Source organism: Tetrao urogallus (assembly GCF_951394365.1).
Source record: "Tetrao urogallus genome assembly, chromosome: 13".
Classification (NCBI taxonomy): domain Eukaryota; kingdom Metazoa; phylum Chordata; class Aves; order Galliformes; family Phasianidae; genus Tetrao; species Tetrao urogallus.
The window spans coordinates 3893685-3913514 of NC_136826.1; the positions used below are offsets into that span (position 1 = coordinate 3893685).

General features: G+C 39.6%; 1 protein-coding gene across 2 annotated transcripts in view; it reads right to left on the minus strand.

The window, feature by feature from the left end:
• The window catches only part of TENM1 (teneurin transmembrane protein 1), a gene marked incomplete at both ends in the record, with an annotated part of 228455 nt that overhangs the window by 74284 nt on the left and 134341 nt on the right, over nucleotides 1–19830 (minus strand). Inside the window, 4 exons of one of the 2 annotated variants that reach the window (XM_079541734.1) lie at nucleotides 1699–1915; nucleotides 12300–12446; nucleotides 14683–14706; nucleotides 15746–15931. In XM_079541734.1, the coding sequence (XP_079397860.1) occupies nucleotides 1699–1915; nucleotides 12300–12446; nucleotides 14683–14706; nucleotides 15746–15931 (574 nt within the window). The remainder of the gene's footprint in view (nucleotides 1–1698; nucleotides 1916–12299; nucleotides 12447–14682; nucleotides 14707–15745; nucleotides 15932–19830) is intronic. The other variant, XM_079541735.1, reaches the window with a different exon arrangement.

The window sequence follows — 19830 nt, forward strand, 5'->3', positions numbered from 1 at the left end:
TAAAGAAATGAAACACTCAGGAAAAGCTTTTAAATCCAAGTTAAATCCCATCAATGATAGCTTTAAAAGATCAGTTCCTTATATCTACAAAAGCATAGTGATGGGATTACGTGCAATCCGGCTGCTAACATTTGCAATGCCACAGAACTCCATTCAGGCGACTTGAGTGCTAACCTCCTCTGTGAAAACACCTCATGGTGAGACATTTCCATGAGGAAAATCTTTCACTGGTGACTTCTGTTTTAAACTGCAGTCTGCTGCATGGCATGTACAGCCAGCCAAGGATCTTGTAGGAGGTGCGATGGCACTGTTCCATCAGTGCTGTACTCAGAAAGACCCATCTCTGTCAGGTGGTGCTCTTCACACAGTTCATTCTCATGCCCTATTGTTCTACATATTTATAACATCCTGTTTCGTTATTAATACTGATTAAACGTCTAGGTATTACAGATCAATAAAGACTCTGTTTACATATTTACTTTATTAATAATTAATAAAGTACAAAGACAAAGTGCACTGAATTTGTGTGCTGCTATGGAATGAAGTTGAGGTTGTAACCTAAGTGCTATTTACTGTGCTCTGAAAATAAAATAAAAAAATCTTATGCCCTTATTACTGGAACATGGTTTATCTAATGTATATGCCTAGTTGACAGGGTAATAGTTAGGTGATGTGGATGATTTGTAGATCTCTTTGTCAGCATGTAAGTTATAGCTTCCCAGGTGAACTACAGCATAAAAACTTATATGTCCCTATATATCAAATGCTCAAGAAAATGTGTGTTACTGGGTTTCTGAGCATGTAAGTGCTCCTCTTCTATTGCACGCTTTTCCTATTGAAGGGCAAGCCAATCTCCAAAACACTCAACAATCACACACTACTGTTTACATGACAGCATAAGAATTATCTGCAACACAAGATAGTTAAATTCATACTCTTTATGCATATGTAATTAAAAAAGCAAGTTTGTTAATTAGATAGCTAGATTATACATAAATAACTCACATTGAATTTATTACTCTGAATACTAAACAAATTCTATCGAGTAGCATATATGAATTCAAGACATTTGTTTCCTGCCATTACGTGCATTTGCAGCACAAAGAGTTGAACATCCCCTCACTTACTTTTCAAGTACTGATAGTTCACAGCAGTTCAGTCTTTTTAATAAGAATAGTAGAGTTCACAGAATCACAGAATCACAGAATCACCCGGGTTGGAAGGGACCTCAAGGATCATGTAGTTCCAACCCCCCTGCCTAGCAGGGCCACCAAACATACACATTTAGATCAGGTTGCCCAGGACCCCGTCCAACCTGGCCTTGAACACGTCCAAGGACGGGGCATCCACAACCTCCCTGGGCAGCCCGTTCCAGGGCCTAACCACTCTCCTCGTAAAGAACTTCCCCCTAACATCCAACCTAAATCTTCCCTCCTTCAACTTGGATCCATAAGTTACTGTGATGATTTTGATGAATTTGATGAGTTACTGTGATGCTTTTATAAGCTAGATGGGTAACAATGAGAATATGATAAGGAAGACCCACAGCTATTGGGGCTTCAAAGTTTGCTATCTTTTAAAATACTTTTGGATTGTCAGTGAAGACTTCTCCATAATCTACATAGCACTTTCTCCTAGTCAAGTAACTTCCTTGCTGTTCTCAATATTCAGAGGCATTACATCTAGAATAAAACTCACCTGCTCTCAAATGAGATGTCTCCTGGGATCACATGAGTGCTTTCCTTCCCAATAAGAAATCTGATTCGATCATAAAAGAGCCTTGGAGGATGCTGAGAGAAAGGCAGTTGGCTGTGTTGGATAAGGTCAAGGGGATCAGGTGAACCCTGGCAGAGAGGACTCACATAACAGTTGTTTTGCTGGCAGCAGTCAGGGTCTACACAGTCTGTCAAGCCATCTGAAACAAAGAGAATAGAAAGTTCAGAGGACTGAGTGATTCTGAGAACAAAGCACAGCATTTACTACTGGAAAGCAGAGGAGGTATTTAATCAATTGGAAGGCATGCTGATTATGATACATTCAAACTCAATAAAGCATTTATATACATGCTTAATTCTGGGTAGATGTTTCTCTCTAATTATTAACACTGTACCACCTCATAAAATCCCCACGTAACAATGACAAAATAGAAGTTACAAACCCAGTGACCAGGGAAGAGTGGGACTGCAGAACAAACAGAAGAAAATCACTACACAATACTGCCACATGGGGCAGCTGATCTCCCTCACTGTCCCCTACTGTATGTTCACACCTGTGAAGGATGTACATTCACTAAGCAGGCTACAATAACAAGAAAATCTGAAATGTTATATAAGTTCCATGAGCATCCTTACTACAGTAGTAAAAAAAGATCCTTGTAGCAGTTTTCTAACTTCCATTTTAAGCCCTATGATAGCTTTAGACGTGCTTCAGGATGTTTGTTTTCATTTATTGGTTGCAATACTGAGATGATCCCAAAAGGGCAGATTCATGACTACAGTCCTTTGGCAGTTGGTGATAAACAAATTCACACATCCATACAGGCTTTATCCCAGTGACCTGAATGGTGCAGTCTTCCCCATGGATGTATGCCCAAGGAAAGGAAATTTGGCGAGTGAAAACAAATCTGTTTCTCCTCCCTTCACTCCTCAAGCACGAAAAACTGAAGCAATAATTGATTTTTCAAAAATCTACATTTCTTCATGGAGAAACTTGCAGCTATATTCGAGGGTGACAGTAATTTACTTAAATGTCCAAATCTTATGATTAAAAGCAAAGTGAAGCACTGAAGTAAATCTAAATTAAACACCTAAATAAAACTTAAAATTGGGCCATCAGCATTTAATTGCTTCCATCAGCAGCCCAGACGTCCAAATTGCTTAAATTACATACTTCAGCAGAAACTGTCAGATTTAATAAGGTATGGTAAAATGTCCAACTATCCTCTTAAAAATCCATTTCGTGACTTATCAGTTGCTAACTTCCTTGGGTTGACAAACACTCTAATGCATATAAAGGAACAGTAAGGCTTCATATCCTTTAACCTTCAAAAAAGGCATCTCTTCTTTGTATTTTTAACAAGGTCAGCCTGTGTAAGTGTGGAGTCATCATATCACTGCATGGATTTCCCTTGTGTTAAAATTGGAATGCTACAACATCAACGTACTGTCAGATATTTTCACTTCAAACTTTGACTTTTCCTGCTCTGTTTGTGCCGACACTTTTGTGCCTATAAAACCCTACCTCCTCAGGGCAAACTGCATTATCAAAGAAGCTGCTGTCGTTTTGTCATTGACTTTAATGGGTGCAAGACCAGCTCTCAGACAACTCTGCTCTTTTCTCAATAGAGCTCACTGCACTATGTGAGTATTCAGTAAATAACAGCATAAAATATTCACTTTGAAAAGAAAGCAAAAGCTCTTCAACTGAACAAACAAGTATAATGAAATGGGCTTTCCTGAAAATCTTTGCCTGACCTTGAGCGAGGTAATTGTTTGGCTAAGCAAAAAATATTAACAAATCTCTGCTACTGCAGCTGGGAAATCAGATAGTGCAGGCTAGCTCTTGTGATGATGAGACAAGGGCAACTGGAGATAGCTAATAACAATAATCCAAGCCCCTCAGGTCTGGCAAAGCTGGCATAGCTACAGGTCAGCTCTTGCATATTCCCCCAGTCCTGGAATGCAACAGGCAACTGCTAGTAGTGGGAGAGGAGCTTCACAGGGCCATACTGAGCTTATTGACTTTGAGAGTAGCAGTCACCTTATATTCAAGAAAACCTAAAACGCTATTTAAATTTGCTGGGAAATCTGTTAGCTGAAATAATAAGAGATCTCCACTCTAAAGAAAGCCACACATGAAATAGAAGGAGAAGTAAGCAATATGAGCCAAAGGAGAGAGTTTCAATATGCTCTCATGAAGGAAGAAAAAAAAAGGTATTTTTTGGGTTGAAAAGCAAACTTGGAATTGCAAGAAAAAAAAACACCTATTCCTATTGCTTCCCCTTTCTTTGTCCAAAGTGAGTCATTCTATACTCTAAATATCTGAATTGAGCAGAAAAAAGCACCAAGTTTACCACTACCCCCTCCAAGACTGCAAATATTTTCAAGAATTCTACAAGACTTGAAAAGGCAATGAAGAAAGTAAAATCCCTTGCTTTTACTCTATACTTTTGAAGAACCCTGCGTGGGCTCTGATGTGGCAGGCTGTGACCACTCAGGTCAGGTCTGTACTGGTGGAGCAGTTCCAGCAGTGACAGCTCTTCTTCAAGGAGCCCAGGCACTCCCTGCAAGGCACGAGTTGCTGTGTACCTGGGAAATGTGAAAAACATTGGTCTGGCAGAACGAGTACCCACCATTAAAAAGACATGCTTATTCCAGAATAAGTATCTGTGGGGAAGCTATTTTGGAGTAATTTATTCTGCTGTAGCTCCTCTGATTAATTTTTTCCTTGTCACCAAGCCATTCAATGTGGGAACTGAGCTGACCTGATTCTCTCACTTATGCAAGAGGCAAAAGTGGAAATTCTCAGAACTATTAGAATCTGAAGATTTGCTTAGAAAATAAACAGCTAAAAAGGCAACAATTAAATTCTTTACAATTGCTTTCTCTAATAGAATCCTCATTCTTTTTTGCATTGGTCAACAGCTGACGTCTGGCAACAAGCACTTGGCATTCATGCTGTGTACTTAAAGGAAGCAGGCAAAGGGAAAACCGCTTTCTGTTTTCCAAGCAGAATCAGTTGTCATCTGTTCTTTGCAAACTGACCATCTTATAAGCCCATACAGATTCTGCTAATGGTGTTATTTTGGCTTGAATTACACGTATTTGGTTTCATTTCCTTCTCCAGTGTTTCAGGGCTGTGAAAGGGGTGGGTTTCCCACTAGGAAGGGTGTGAAGTCCCAGAAGCCTATCAGAATAACCCAAGGTGGCGTTTGAACTAACAGCACAACAAATGGATACAGAGTTTGTACTGAAGATTTTTTAACTATAATAGTTTTAAATAATGCAACTTTTAGCTTTTTTTTTTTTTTTTCTTTTTTTCCCCAAACAAACAGAATTTAGGAAGTTGAATCTTCTTCCATAAAAGTGAAATCAATTTCTTACACTTTGCTGAAGTAAAATAATAAAACATCTACTTTGGGGCCAATTTGGAACTCTTATCCAAAATAAATCGTTTCTTCCACTTAAAGCTCATTAGTCTTCTGCTTTAATAAAAAAAAATATATATATATACATATATATATCCTACAAATATAAATTCAGAAATCAAACATTTTATTTTGAATAAATCCACATGACATATTCTATGATTTCTGAGCAGAAGTGTTTGAATAAAAATTATTGAGGACATTTTGTCCCAGTCTTCTCATACACGTAGCTTGCCTTATTTGGATCTAGTGGCACAGAGAAATGAAGACTGACTTTCCTTAGCGTAAGCCTCCACTTACACACATTTCATAAATCAGAAATTTCTGTCTCCTGCAAAGTTTTTGTTTAGCTATCTTCTTGTCATTTACTACCATAATTCAGCATCATACCTGATAAAAGGAATTAGTAAATGCATGTTTAGATACTGTTCTCAACAAGTCAATCCTATTTAAACAGATTTTTAATCCATGGGAATAACACGGGAAAAAAATATCTCATTTATAAACTCATTCATTTGGAAATAGCAGACACACATAATTTTCAGTACTCAACCAATGGTCACAGTTGTTTGTGCTTTTTTAGTGTGTGTGTGTATGTGCTAAGTTTTCAGATCAGGAACAAATTATTAAAAAACTTAGCGTGTTAAGAAAACAGCAGGGTTTCTATTAGATCTCAGGAGACAACGGTAAGGAGTATGAACAAACCACTGCAAACAGCAGAAACTGTAATTCATACAGCAGGGGACTCTGTATACTGGAGTTTTTATTGTCAATTACAAACAGTGCATCACAGCATAGGTGTAGGCTAGGATGTATTACAGGGGTGTAAATGACTCTAGTTTGCTATTAGCATTTTCAAATTTATCTTACATAAAAGGCAGTCAGGACCTTCACAGTGCAGTACAGATTATATAACAAAGTGATTCAGATTTTGGTGAGACAAATTTCAAATTCGAGAGGTGGCAAGAATTACATGTTCACAACTTCCAGGTATTTTGCTTTGTATGCAAAAGGTAATTATAGACCTTTCTTTAAAAAAAAAAAAAAAAAAAAAAAAAAGAAAATAAACTAGGCAGTCAAAATACTGCTAACATTATTGCTAAAACAGAATCCACAAAGACCAACTTGAGGATAAAAAGTGCTTCATGGCACTCTTAAATAATTTAAACAACTTCAAAGAGAAGGCAGAGCATGCCAAAACAAGCTGTTCTGTTCTCAGCCTCACCACTCCTCTCTGCGCTGCTGTAGCAGTGCTAGGATGAGGTTTGCTCATTTCCTTGCTGGGAGAAGGATCCTTTCAGGAAGTGTTCAGTAAGGAATAACATTAATACTTATTGTGTCGGAAGTTTGTGTCAATGGAATCACACAATGTTGTTCAATAAAAAAAGAAAACAATGCATTTTCTTGCTTACACAAGTATTTTGTATTCAATATGATGGAAAAAAATACATGAATGTGATGAAATTAATTCTTTCTCACCTCCTTCTCTACTGCAGCCACTGAGGGTTCTGTGTGTGCTGAGTACAGCACATTCTGTAATGTATGGATTATGCAGCAATCTCTCTTCTACATGGAGGAGCACCCTCAGCACCTGCCTAACTTGGGAATGAAGCTATGGACCCTCCTCTTTACTTCCCAGCAATATAACTATTTCCTTATCAGGTTTGAGAGAATGCTTCACAATAACTGTATTTTATATAGTTTGTATTTGAGCACATTATCTATATTAACAGCTCAAGAAAATACAGTAATGGTTGGAAAACGAAAAGGTACATTGTCAGCTGAGGTGACATCTCACTTGTTAACATAAAATCTAGTAGCAAGACCACAGAACAAGTGAAATATTTCAGGCACGGTATTCACATCTCCATGCCACCCACTTTTAAACTCTTGGCTTTGTGAATCTTTCCATCAATCCTCGAATTACTTTCAATTTGTGTTGCAACAACATGATGCTGAAAATGTATCGGTGTTCACAACTGGTTTCCAGGTGGCAGAATACCATGAAGACATTGGAGAGGCACTGGGAAGGTCACCGAGAAGGAAGCAAAGAACAAAGCAGTTCCCACTGCAGCACTGGTCCCTTCCCCAGCTCAATAATGCAAAGCGCAGTAACTTTCACCACAGCTTCTTTTCTATTAAACCACTCAGAGGCTTTATTGGCTGGATATGGAAATGTCAAATTCAATTGGATTCTACTTCCCACATTACTAGGCTACTGCAGATTTTAATAATCTGTCCCCATTATCAAATTCTGGCAAGCAAAATGCAAATAGTAATAAAAATTGCAATTCTTCTGCTTTAAAGTTCAAAGAGCACAGTTCTCATCTCTTCGAGCCTTTTCATACATGGAGAAGGCACTGCTAATGTTCTCTACTTAGGTTTGAAGTTTTATGTTTACTGTGAAAACCAGAATGCTGCACATAGCAGCCTGTATGCTCATACTTCACTTGCACATACATGTACACAGGGATACTCCCAAACACATGGACCAAGAGACATATGTGCTCACTCACATGAAAATCAAGACCATCCCCAAGCAGTGAACTGTATTTAATATAAACAGCACCAGTGCCCTTTGCTTTCTCTGCTGCAGTGACCCAGTGGTGCCTGTGTAAGTGCTCTCACTCTCCATACTGATCCTGATGAGAGCAAGGCAGGGATGGAGCTCTGAGAACAAACCTCCAGAACATTTTCACAGAAAGCAAAATGAGCTGCAAGTTTATCCCTTCAGTAAACAGATTTTGTTCGCTGAACTCCTTATTCACAACAATGTAAAAAACTCAATGCTGAAATTCCCAGGTCTTGAGGGATTTGAGCTTTTCAGTAATTAAACTCATGTAGTCAATTGTCCAACACTTTCGTTGTTTGTGAAGAAAAATCCACAGGAGTCTTCAACTTACATTTGCTTTCTTTTACAGATTTCAAATAAGCTTTAAACAATGCCTGTGCCAACTTGTTTCACCACAGGCTCAGTTAAGCCCAATTAGGGTTGCCAGGAATCTGGGTGAAGTGGATCAAAGAGGAACTTTGGAAGAGACCAGGCAGCAGCAACGTTAATGAGACTTATTTGTAACGCATTAATCCAAACATCTCCCCAAATTTCAGCTGTAATGCGTAGAATGCAGCAAAGAGTGAGGCTGTTAACTGAAAACATTGCTGTTGTATAAGGACATTGGAAACTCAACATTATGTCCCAGGAAAGGCTGTTCAGTGTTCTGTTCAATGGGCAGTAGTATTGTTTGGCCTTCCACACGCAGCAGAGTGCAAATACATCATATTTTCAGAAAAAAGCATCCCTGGGGAGCCCTCGCTGCTCAGCAACAGCAAAAACCATTCCCATCAGTATTATTTATATTGTGTAATAATAGCATATTACTTATATACGGACTCAATATCCCTGTGACAGATAGGTTATTAAAATACCAATGGATGGGTCAGGAATACATCAATATTTTAGCAGCGATGGCTATCTACCAAAGGCTGTGCTGAGTCACATGTTTTCTTGTGCTTGGAAAAGCCTGGAGAAAGCTACAATAACTGTCTGAAGTGACTGAAGGGGTATTTGGAAGGGAATTCAAAGCTTGCAGTAAATAGTATTTTCCTTAAAAACAAACAGTCAAGATTGATCCAGGAAAGAAAAAAAAATGATGAAAAGTGATCCAAGCAAATTTAAAACAGAGATCGGTATCAAAGGAATTCAAGGGAATGACAGGCTGTATCTTTGAGGTTGTAACGATGACCCACATGTGCAGCAGCAAGGTAAGCACAGGTAAGAAGAGCAGAAGAGTGTCTGGCAAGCTGGTGGTGGGATGGTGCCCAGCTCTTCACACATCCCAGCACTCAGGCTCTGCAGCCATGGGACACTGATGCTCACCTTTGGAGCTACCAAAGCTTCCAAAGAGAGTAGAAGACAATGGCAGGACAAGAGAAAATGACCTGCTCAAAGGAGCAGAATGCTCATCTTATAAATTGAAAATGAAATCATGTCAGTCATGATAACAAAAGAGTGAGAACAAGAAATGGGGAACTTGCAATGCCGAGGAAATCTGCAGCAGGGGAAAGGCACACCCCACTGTAAAGGACATCTTGACGTCTTGCTGTTATTTAATGGACATCACTGTGCTAACAGACTGCAGATGTACTCCACAAGAGCAAGTGCAAACCATGTCGTTGCACATCTGTTATAATGCTAAGACCTTTCCAGTGGTATTTATAGTGATATTTGAACAGGTAAACATGCCCTTAACTCTGCAAGGAGAGAAAAGCTAACAGAGAGTGATGAGAAGGAACAGTACAGCTCTGATACAGTCAGGGTGTGAGTACTGAGCATACTAACAGAGCTCTAAAAGAAACATCTCCCTGAAGATGGGTCTGCATGTGTTTAACTTTACCATCAGGAACAACTGCCCTGGTGTGGAACTCAGTGTTTCAGTGCCTGCAGAGCTGGGATGCACATGAGCACACTTGTGGCTTGCCTTTAATATAGCAGGTCTTACAAAAACAGTTCAAGGCTTCCTCCTCCCTAAAACTTCTGTGCCATTGCTACAGATCACATATATAATATATATAATACATAATGCTAATACTTCTTCACGCCTAACAAATGAGATTATTTAATCTCTGAAGATGGAATCACTTAAACTCTTCCATTTTTATAATAAAATATTTTTTTCTACCATGTATTTTGATGTAGTAACAATGTCAGGTTTTCAGTCTCAGAAAGTACTATATAATAAATCTACACAAAATTATCATGCTGAGCAACTGCAAATTAGAAGTTGTTGAAACTACTGAAATTACAGTTTGTTTGAAGTAGCATTTGTCCAATGCTACCACAGATTCGCTCTTTGGTTATAACTTCTTTCTAAAGACTCGAAGCACAAAACACCTCGTAAGAGCTGATACAAAAATGCTTGATTTAAACATGACCGCAATAAATAAGACCTTTTCTAGATAAGAATACCATGATTTGGACTATGCATGGCACTAAATTAGGTCTGGAGCACAATTTTTTAGGCTACGTGTTGCTGCCTGTATGTGATCCTATCATAACTGACTGCTTACAAAGTGACTACCTGCCAGCTGAACTTTGGCAACTTGACTAAGTGCACACTCTTAGCATACCACAACTGCAGGCAAAAACTTAATAGGCTCCACCTTTATGAGCCTAAACCTGTTATGTAGCCTGATGGATGGGAACTCATCATGCCACCATAATGATCTCATAGTCTAAGGCATAACCTCATGGCGTGAGGAACTTAGCAGATAATGTCACAACTCCTTCCCAATTTTGTTTTTATGGTTGCAGAAGTACACAACTATGAAACAATAGCAATCAGCTTCTGATTTCATGTAAAATTAAAACTGGTATAGTATAGCTCTAATGACTGTAGGGATATTTTTCTAATTTAAGTTTGTCCAAATCAGGTCCCATGAATTTCACATATAAAGAGAAGTGGGTTTAATATGTAGATATTATTTCCTTTTCTTATATAATATTGATTGTGAAGAAAACTTAATTACTTTTAGCCCATCTGTACTAGCCAAATTAATTAAATATTTCTCTCTGTACTTATCTCTAATTGTAACGTCAACAGAGCTGTCCTAGTACATGTTATGTTACCATTAAAAAAGAAAAAGAAAATTACTTTTAAAACCTGCAGTGAAATGATGTTAAGTGTCTGCCTTAAACTGACAAATTCAAGGAGATTTAGAGTTAAGACTGCCAACTCTTTCAATAACTCACCTTTACTGCTGAATATAAAGCATAGAAAATCACAATACAGCACAGTTTATACGGAGCCAGTTCAGAGTGTATCAGAAAATGCTTTACATACATTACAGGGAAAACAGGATTTTTGTGGGCAGATTTAAGAATGTACACGAGTGAGTCAGAGGCTCGGACAGCAGGGGAGAGCACCGGACAGATGGGAAAGCAGGCGGGGGGCAGCGATCCCAGCTGTGGGACCTTGTGTAAGAGAGATGCACACTAGCATAGAGGAGCAGAGAGAGTGGGCAGAGACATGGTTGTCAGTGCTCTTGGAAATAAGGTAAAAAAGGAAGGATGAGAGAGGTATAAGGCGAATTTGAATGGGATTCAGAAATGAGGAAGCCTCTGCCAAAGGACAGCATGGTCTTAGAGACCACAGGATACAAAATCAGAAGGTCTCAAAATATATCTGTAAATGAGGAATCATCACTGAGTCACAGTGTTTCTATTGAGGTCCCACAGTGACCTCAGTTCTTGGCTCTCAATCAAGTTTAATTTATCAATGACCTGGAAGAAAATAGATAATTATTATACTAAGTTCTGATACAACGTTGAGGCACGAGATCTCTCCCAAGATACTGAGATGTATAATAATATACATTATACATATACAGTATAAAGTCTTAGGAAGAACACAACCATATTTGGGGCAGATGCATTCACAGTCTGACCAAGAAACCTATTCAGCTCCAGGTACGGGGTGAGCCAATGGGGACAAATAAAAGCAGAGGAAGCAACAGTCCTCCTTGACTGTCTAGTAAATCAAGTGTTCCTAAAAAGATAGGAACAGTATTTTGAGAACAACCTGTGAGGAATACTGCTGCTTTTCTGGAAAGTCTGAAATAAAGACTGGATGTTTTTGTTGGAAAAAAAACCAACGCTGCTTCCTGAGAGGGAGTGCTCTGTAGCCAGAGATCCTCATCACCAGTCAAATGAGTCAACTTTTTTTCCTACAATACTCGGCCTGGTATCGCAAAGAACTTATCAGAAGCAGTTTCACTGCTTCCAAGAGCAACAGAGGGTTTTTCATTTGGGTATCCATTCACTGATGAAAGAAAGGAAGAAAGGTGAAAGAAGAGGTGAAAGAAATGACTCATTAAAAGATTTTTATTCTTTTTTTAATATATTTTAGAAAATACCCAAGTAAAAATACCCCTAGGATGCTAGGTATGGCACATACATAAATTCTGCCTTGGAGAACATCTAACAAAAAGGTCCATTCTGTCACTGCATTGATGAAGTCTGTAGAGCAACTGTCTCAAGTAAACAAACAAAACATTGATATTTTGTGATAAAAAGGAAAACATACAGCAAAACTATAGATTCAAATGGGAATCGAGGATGTGACAAATAAACAGAGCCATGAATTATGTATCATACCTCCGTCATTGTCCAGGTTATCCCCACACACCATTTCCATGACAACGTTACATCCTGAGCCGCTCCAGCCCACTTGACAGACACAGTGCCATCCGTTCTGATCAAGAGTACACCTGCCATTTCCATAACAGAGACCTGGGCAGCCATCTATTGAAGAAAAAAAGAAAAAGTGAAAAAAGAAACAATCGTTGAGGAGTTTTTTTCTCTTCCTGTGAAGTTGCAATTATTCAACGACATTCTTCAATCCTTGCTGCCTAAAAAAGAGAGCAATACAGCTCCTTTGCATGACATTCACACTCTTGGCTGAATATGGAAAAATACCTGTACTTATCCCTACTTATACTTGCCCAGGAATCATTTGTCATTGAGGAGTGAGGATTTTTTTAGTGTGCAACTTCTTGTGCACAGGAAAAAGTGAATAAATGTGTAAGAAGTTACTTAACAGCCTGCTGTGTCAATCTCTTTCTCTACACATAGAAAAAAAATGTTGTGTACCAGGAAATGTATATACATACTCAATGTTTATATCAAAGGTATACATGAGAAATATTTTTAAATGACAAACTGGCATTTTTGGACATAATCCTATATGCTGCAGGGAAACGAGGTGATCTATTTATTCTGATTGTAAAGACTGAGCTGAATGTGAAAAAGCCTGTCTGGTTTATTCTACTACACAATGACTTTCTACAGAAGGAAAATGAGGCAGCATTTCCCTTCAGTGTCTATTTCTACCTCTTTCAATGAGCTGATTCAAATGTGACAAACAGTTGCCCTTTAGTGGTGCTGGTTCTAGATAAAAACTGGAGCAGCGATTGCAGTATCCCCTGGATTATATGCTTGTAAACTCTGAATCAATAGCAATTTGGACATTCTCATCTAGACCTCTTGCCTATAAAAGTAACTGAGTAACTGTCTCTTGGATTCATACTCACATGTCCATCTGCTTGCATAGTCTAGTGCCAGCTCAGACATTTGTCAAATCCTTGCCCTATCATGCATGGAGCCAAAGGACAAGGAATAAAGCCCAGCAATAAGATTAACAGTGCAAGCAGCATCCTTTCTAAGAGGGCTCCAGTTTACCAGCGTGAATTTAGAGGATTTCAATGCTCTCTTGAATTTGAGAGTGAATATCAGCAGTTAAGTATGACCAGAGAGAATTTCTTTTGAGGACAAGGAAGAAAGAAAAGGCCTCAGGCTTGGGAGAGGCTGACCGGAGAGTGCCTACAACTGGTCTGGCAGATGTGACTTAAAGGCCGAATGCAGCATGTCTCCTAACAACCTTACACCAGACACATCATCTTTCTCCCCCCCCCCCTTCTCTGGACAGTTTATCAATCACATCTGGAAAGAGAGAGGAGAGTCTGAGTCTCGCTAGGAGGAACTGAAGACAGGTGGCATGGTTTTCTCACATTGGAACTCACTGCTCTAAAATAGTTCGAGGTTGGCAACCACCAGACATACTGTAAAACCCAATTATTTGTCTTTTTGTGAGCTGGGGAAAAGGACAGGATTTGTGAGGGGATGTTTTTCCACTTCAATTTACCATCCTACTGAGTTAATTCATGTCTTGTACACGATTATATTTTGCTGTTGTGTATGGTTATTGTCTAAGACTATAAATGTAATCAAATGAATGCTTACATGTTTTTATTATCATCTAATTCTGAAGAAATGAAATAACAAATAGATACCAAGCACTCAGCTCTTTCTGGAATATTGGTTAGTTAGATATTTCAGCTCGGGGCAGTTCTGTAAGGGGCAGTGCGCATCACTGCTCTGCACAGCAGGGCTAGGACTGAGGGACTGCAGCCAAGCACGGGAAGGCACTCACACTCCCACGACCAAGCAGGACCTGAGGCAAGGCGTGGGAATCAGATGAACAAAACAACACAAAATTTAACCCTTGTATCAAGCGATTTGAAGAGAACTCTATCACGCATCTAGCCAAGACAGCTTTTATAAACAGGTCCCTCTCTATCAAACAAAACGGGCAAAAAAATAAAAATATTTTCTTCTCACAGAAGACAGGATCAAATTTTTCCAGCAAGTCCTCTGCTACTTTGCAATGGCAAGAAAGAACAAAGATCTGACTTACGTAGCAGCACATCAGATGTCTGCATGAATAATGTGTACGTTGCTATAACTTTGCAAATGAGCTGAGTACATTATTTGCATAATCTGCACAAAACTGCACAAAGTCTGCATATTTTTTCTGTAAATCTCTCTTTGTATATACATATATCTCTGTGAACAAATATTTGATCTGTTTTGGCAACTTAACAGTACAGAAGCTCAGACAAAACATATAACACAACACTTAATTCCCAATACTTTTGTATCTTTTCATTATTCTTTTGCAATGCTGATAGGAAAAACTTACCTCGAACCGCATCTAAGTAGTGAGCTTAAAAAAGAAAAGAACAAAACTGAGATGGATTGAACTTCTGTACCAATATGAAAAAGACAGAAAGCGTTTGCTTATGGCTTGCCACCTGTTGGTTAGACATAAAGTGCCTCCCTTCTACTGCAATCATATCTATTCCTACCACTGTGATCAAAGCATGCTGCGCTTGTGATTGTTCTCCATTTGATGACAAGCATGCAGAGGAAGCTTGGGCCACGTGTGCAGTGCCTACACTGCGAGTAAGAGTGATGCAAAGCTTTACTTCTCTTTGTTATTATGTTTGTCCTGTCTGGATTTGCTCTACACAATCTCTGATAATGTAAGCCGTTCCTTCTTCGCGTATCTAAAAGTAGGTTTAGCAAATCTGATGTAGTAAACTCTAGAGTCAGTGAATTAATTGTCTTAATTATTAATTATCTTAAAATTATCAAGATAAAGATTAAACATTCTACTGTATTCAGGAAGAAAACATGAAAGCTCACACTGTTTACTTCGAAAATTAGATACGCTATGCTTATAAACAATTAAAATGTTTATGAATAATATTGCTCTGAGACATTTTAGGGTGAAACACTGTTAGATTTTCTCAAAATAACCTTCTGCATTTCAGTAAACATATAACTATTACATTTCTACAGCAGAGAAATGACTTCTGAAAAGATCTGAGAGGATTACATTTACTAGAAATACTGTTAGAACCCAGCTACAGGAAAAAAAACAACTCTAGAACAAAGTAAAATGTGTGAATCCTCAAATGCTGTGGCAAGAGACAATGCAAGAATTACTTAATCAGCGTGAATTTAGAGGATTTCAATGCTCTCTTGTGGTTGTTTTTGTTTTTTGGTTTTCCTTTTTAAAGTTAATTCTTTGGTGCTATTTCCTCTAAATAGAGTACTGTGCTGTTGCCATTCTGTGAATGCCATTCTGATTGCTGGCTCTGCGTTTTTCTAAAACGTGAGTCCTGAAGGCCCTGGCAGATCTTTGCAAAACTGGTTAAAACGTCATTCATTTTATTTACAGAGGTACAAATCCCCCTTACCAATGGTGCAGTGGTCCCCTTCCCATCCGGGGCTGCACTCACACTTCCCATCTTTGCACTGCCCGTGCTCAGCGCAGTGGGAATGGCAGGTGCGCTCCTCACAGGTGGGTCCCACCCAGCCCTCCTCACACTGGCAGATTCCTCTCGAACACACACCGTGGCTGCCGCAGTCCAGGGTACACAGCTCTGCACAGGAATACAGAAACACATCACGTGAAAGAGCAACTTCATACCGCAGGTGGACTTTGCGCTGATGCTAAATGCAATCACTTCTATCCTAACAGCAATCAAACATGGGATTCTGTCACCTAGCACAGACCTCACACAACGTGGCTGCATCCTTCTTTAACAGCTTGTATTGGAATAGAGACTATAGTGATGGCTTTGCTCATGGGGGAGCAATGGGTCCGAATCAGATGCTAGTGGCACAACAGTCCACGTCCTTTGGCTGATTTCAGCTGAGAACATGTCATAACTATTGGGCTGTGCAGGCTGGAGAAGCCTAAAGGGAGGCTGTGAGAAGGAAGGGGACAGAATCCTTAGTGGGGTCTGTTGTGACAGGACAAGAGGCAAATGGTTTCAAACAAGAAGAGAGGAGCTTTAGATTGGATATAAGGAAGAAGTTTAATGGAATAAAGGCAGTTTATAGTGGTGCTCCATCTCTGGAGACACTCAAGGTCAGGCTGGACCGGGCTCCGAGCACATGATGGAGCTATAGTGTCCCTGTTCAGTGCAGGAAGTTGGACTAGCTGACCTTTAAAGGCCCCTTCCAACTCAATTTATTCTATAAATCTATGATAGTCATGCCCACGGGCTCATTTCTGAAATTTGTTATAAACTCAAACACTGTGTGTGGGATGAGCTAAAGGATAAAGTGGTGTTCTAAACACACAAAAGCAAACCAGCCTTTGATCCATTCAGATGTTTGCAGTGGAGGTAAAATGGCCTTCCCTTGCAGTACAGTGAACCAGCAAGTAGCCAGCACAGAAAGAAGGGGAGCCTGCATCCCATTCCACTGAAGCTACCACAGCTCTGCCTGGTTCGGAGGGAGCTTTCAAGGTTTAAGTCTCTCTCCTTTTTTTTTTTCTTTTTTTTTTTCCCTTCCTTCCTTCCTCTCATGAGTCAACTGTTAAAAACCAGAGGAAATGTCTCAGGAAGGCAGGAGCACCTCCTGCACTTTGCTCCAAACAATTCCTCCACCTGGGCGCTGGGGAACACACAGTGAATTGGAATGGGAGTCCTGAACTGCTTCAATACATCAAAATATGCCAATTGCAATTCTGCTTCCACTTAGACTAAAGTTATTCTGTGAAAAGAATGGCTTCATTATAGGGGTTCTGTGCAGTTTGATTTTATTTAGAATAATTAGTGTCAGGAGACAGAATTTGCTTGTTATTCGGCAATTAACCTGCCACAGAAATGTTTCCTCCTTTTTCTTCTTGGAGAGCAGCTGATAGCACAAGTGTGAGCCAAGTAACCATGCCTGCTCCGATTTCAAATGTCAATGTTACATATTTAGTTGTGGGAAGATTTTTCCCTTGACAGATCTTAAATAGTGATCATTTATATCCTGGAACTATTGTATATAAACATGCTTAAAAGCATTTGTAGCGATAAATGCTGTCACTGAACATGCCAAGCCAAGTTTTTAAAGTTTAAATTGAAATCTGATCAATTCCAATCATTTTAACATAACAAGAAAAGCAGCACAGAAACTGAACCACGCTGAGACCAATGTGCCTGGGATCTAATTCGAGTTAGATTTCAGCCCTTATTTGCTCTCATCAACAGCCTGCATGATGCACAGAGTGAAATTGAAAGGAATGGTGAGTGACAAACTGTGGCAGAGTGAGGTCAAACTCAAAACCACCTTCAGAACCTGGAGGTGTGGTAAAGAACAATGAAAGATGCAATGAAAGCAATTGCAAAGTGCTGTGCCTGAGGAACTCAAAACCAACTACATAAAAAATAATTAATTTTTCTATTCAGACAAGGGACTTGAGTTATATTGGAGAGCAAAATAAACACAATTATCTGTTGCTATTCTCACAAAAAGAGAAAATTGTACGTCCTTTTGTATGTAAGACCAGAAAAGAGACTGCTCTGCCAAATTCAACTGCAAAGATGCCTCAAATGAAAAACTCTGCTGAAGCTGGGGAATTATTCTTTAGAAAGACTTGATTGCTACCTGCTGATCGTGTATTAATCTAATGCTTCATGCTTTGGGCTGCCTGCCTTGCAGGTTCTGGGCAGAATTTCTTCCCTGTCACCACACGATTTGGTTTGACTTCTTTGCTTGGCTACCTGATCCTTGGAGAGCTGGGATACTGCTCAGGGGGCACCGGATTGCAGGGGAGAGCCTCCTTTGTTACTTCTTTGGTATTAGAGTCACTCAAATACTTTTTGGTCCTGTGATCAGGGATCACAAAAGTGATCATGGCATCCATCTACCTTCTGATCATAGGACCATCAGGTATCACAAAAGCATCCCCCCCTGCCCCTCAGCCAGCCCGAGGACAACTGGCATTTCTTTCACTTACCTTTATACCATGGGGCACAGGCAAACTCCTGAGAATTAAATCCAATGAATCACCTGCTACTTCAAGGATTTAGGCTGCTGGAGGGATGCCTTTGATCTCTCCTGATCTCCCTGTAGTTCATTATAATTATAGTGCTTGCTATTTTACTTTAAGTGGCATAGATTGTTAAGAGGATTTTAAGAAATATTCCGTGGCTTACACTATGCTGGGATAAGTGGAGCATAGAAGGTTTTTTTTTTAACTCTTCTGGATTGAGTGCCTACTAGTTTTTGCAGATGTGGTACTGTTTTAGCTCAACCAACGCCAAAACTCCAGGGACTATTCTAGGAACACACAAGAGAGCCTGTGGCAGTGTAGGCTGGAAAGGTTGAAGTGGAGAAACTAGGTGATACACAGAGCTTCTGATCTTGTCAGCAGCTCAGGCAGCTTCCTCCACTTCTCTAACTGTAAATAAAACAAAGAACCAGCTGTGGAAAACCTTGAACACATTCTCATACACGGCATGACTTCCTTCTGCTTGTCTACCCCACAGAGTCTGATCTTGACATCTGCATCCTCCAAAGAAACAAAGAAATAGCAGGGGGAGGAAATGTAGGCACAACTCTACTGCTGGGATGTAGAATTTGAGTATATTCCCATTTTACAACCTAAGGAAATAGACCCTAAAATACTGGACACTTTTCCATTGTTTTCTCCATGTTTCCAGCCTCTTTTATCTATTTCACACAAGGAATAAAACATTTATACACTATTTAAGCACATTAATATAATTAGATTAATAAAGTGGAAAAAAAGAATACCCTAGGCCAGACAGTACATGCTGTAAGCACCAGATTAGAAAGAAAAGCAAAGTCCTTGTTTTTCTGTTTGGACCAGACACCTTCCCCAGTAGCAGTCATCTAACTGCTCAGCCCACTCATCCTTTATGGCCATGAGGCCAATTTTAGGAGCTGTTTCAATGATTTAATGTGAGGCTTCAGAAACACTGTTTAATGTGTTAATGTGGTCTTCTGAAAAGCAAATCCCAGATTCTTCCCAGACCTCTCATGCAAAGCAAGGGAAATCAAGCCTAACACCATTCTTTTTATCACGTGATAGTACACACAGATTCAATTTGCAGCTAATTCAAACAACTAAGATTAAAGAAAAGAACGGTCAGTTTAATTTGTCCTCTTTTTAAATGCAAAACAATTCCTAGTTCCTTCTGTGGATAAACAATGATGGATGACATCTATCTGGACTTCTACAAAGTCTCTGATGTGGTCCCTCATCACATCCTTCTCTTTAAATTGGAGAGGTGTGGATTTGAAGGATGGACTGTTCGATGGATTAGGAACTGGCTGGCTCGATACTGGCAAAGGGTTGTGATCAAAGGTTCTGTGCCAGGGTGGACGCTGGTCACAAGCGGTGTCCCTCAGGGATCGGTGCTCTTCTATGTCTTCATCAATGACAAAGATGTTGACACTGAGTGCACCCTCAGGGAGTCTGCAGATGACACCAAGCTGAGCGGTGCAGTCGATACATTGGAAGGAAGGGAAGCCATCC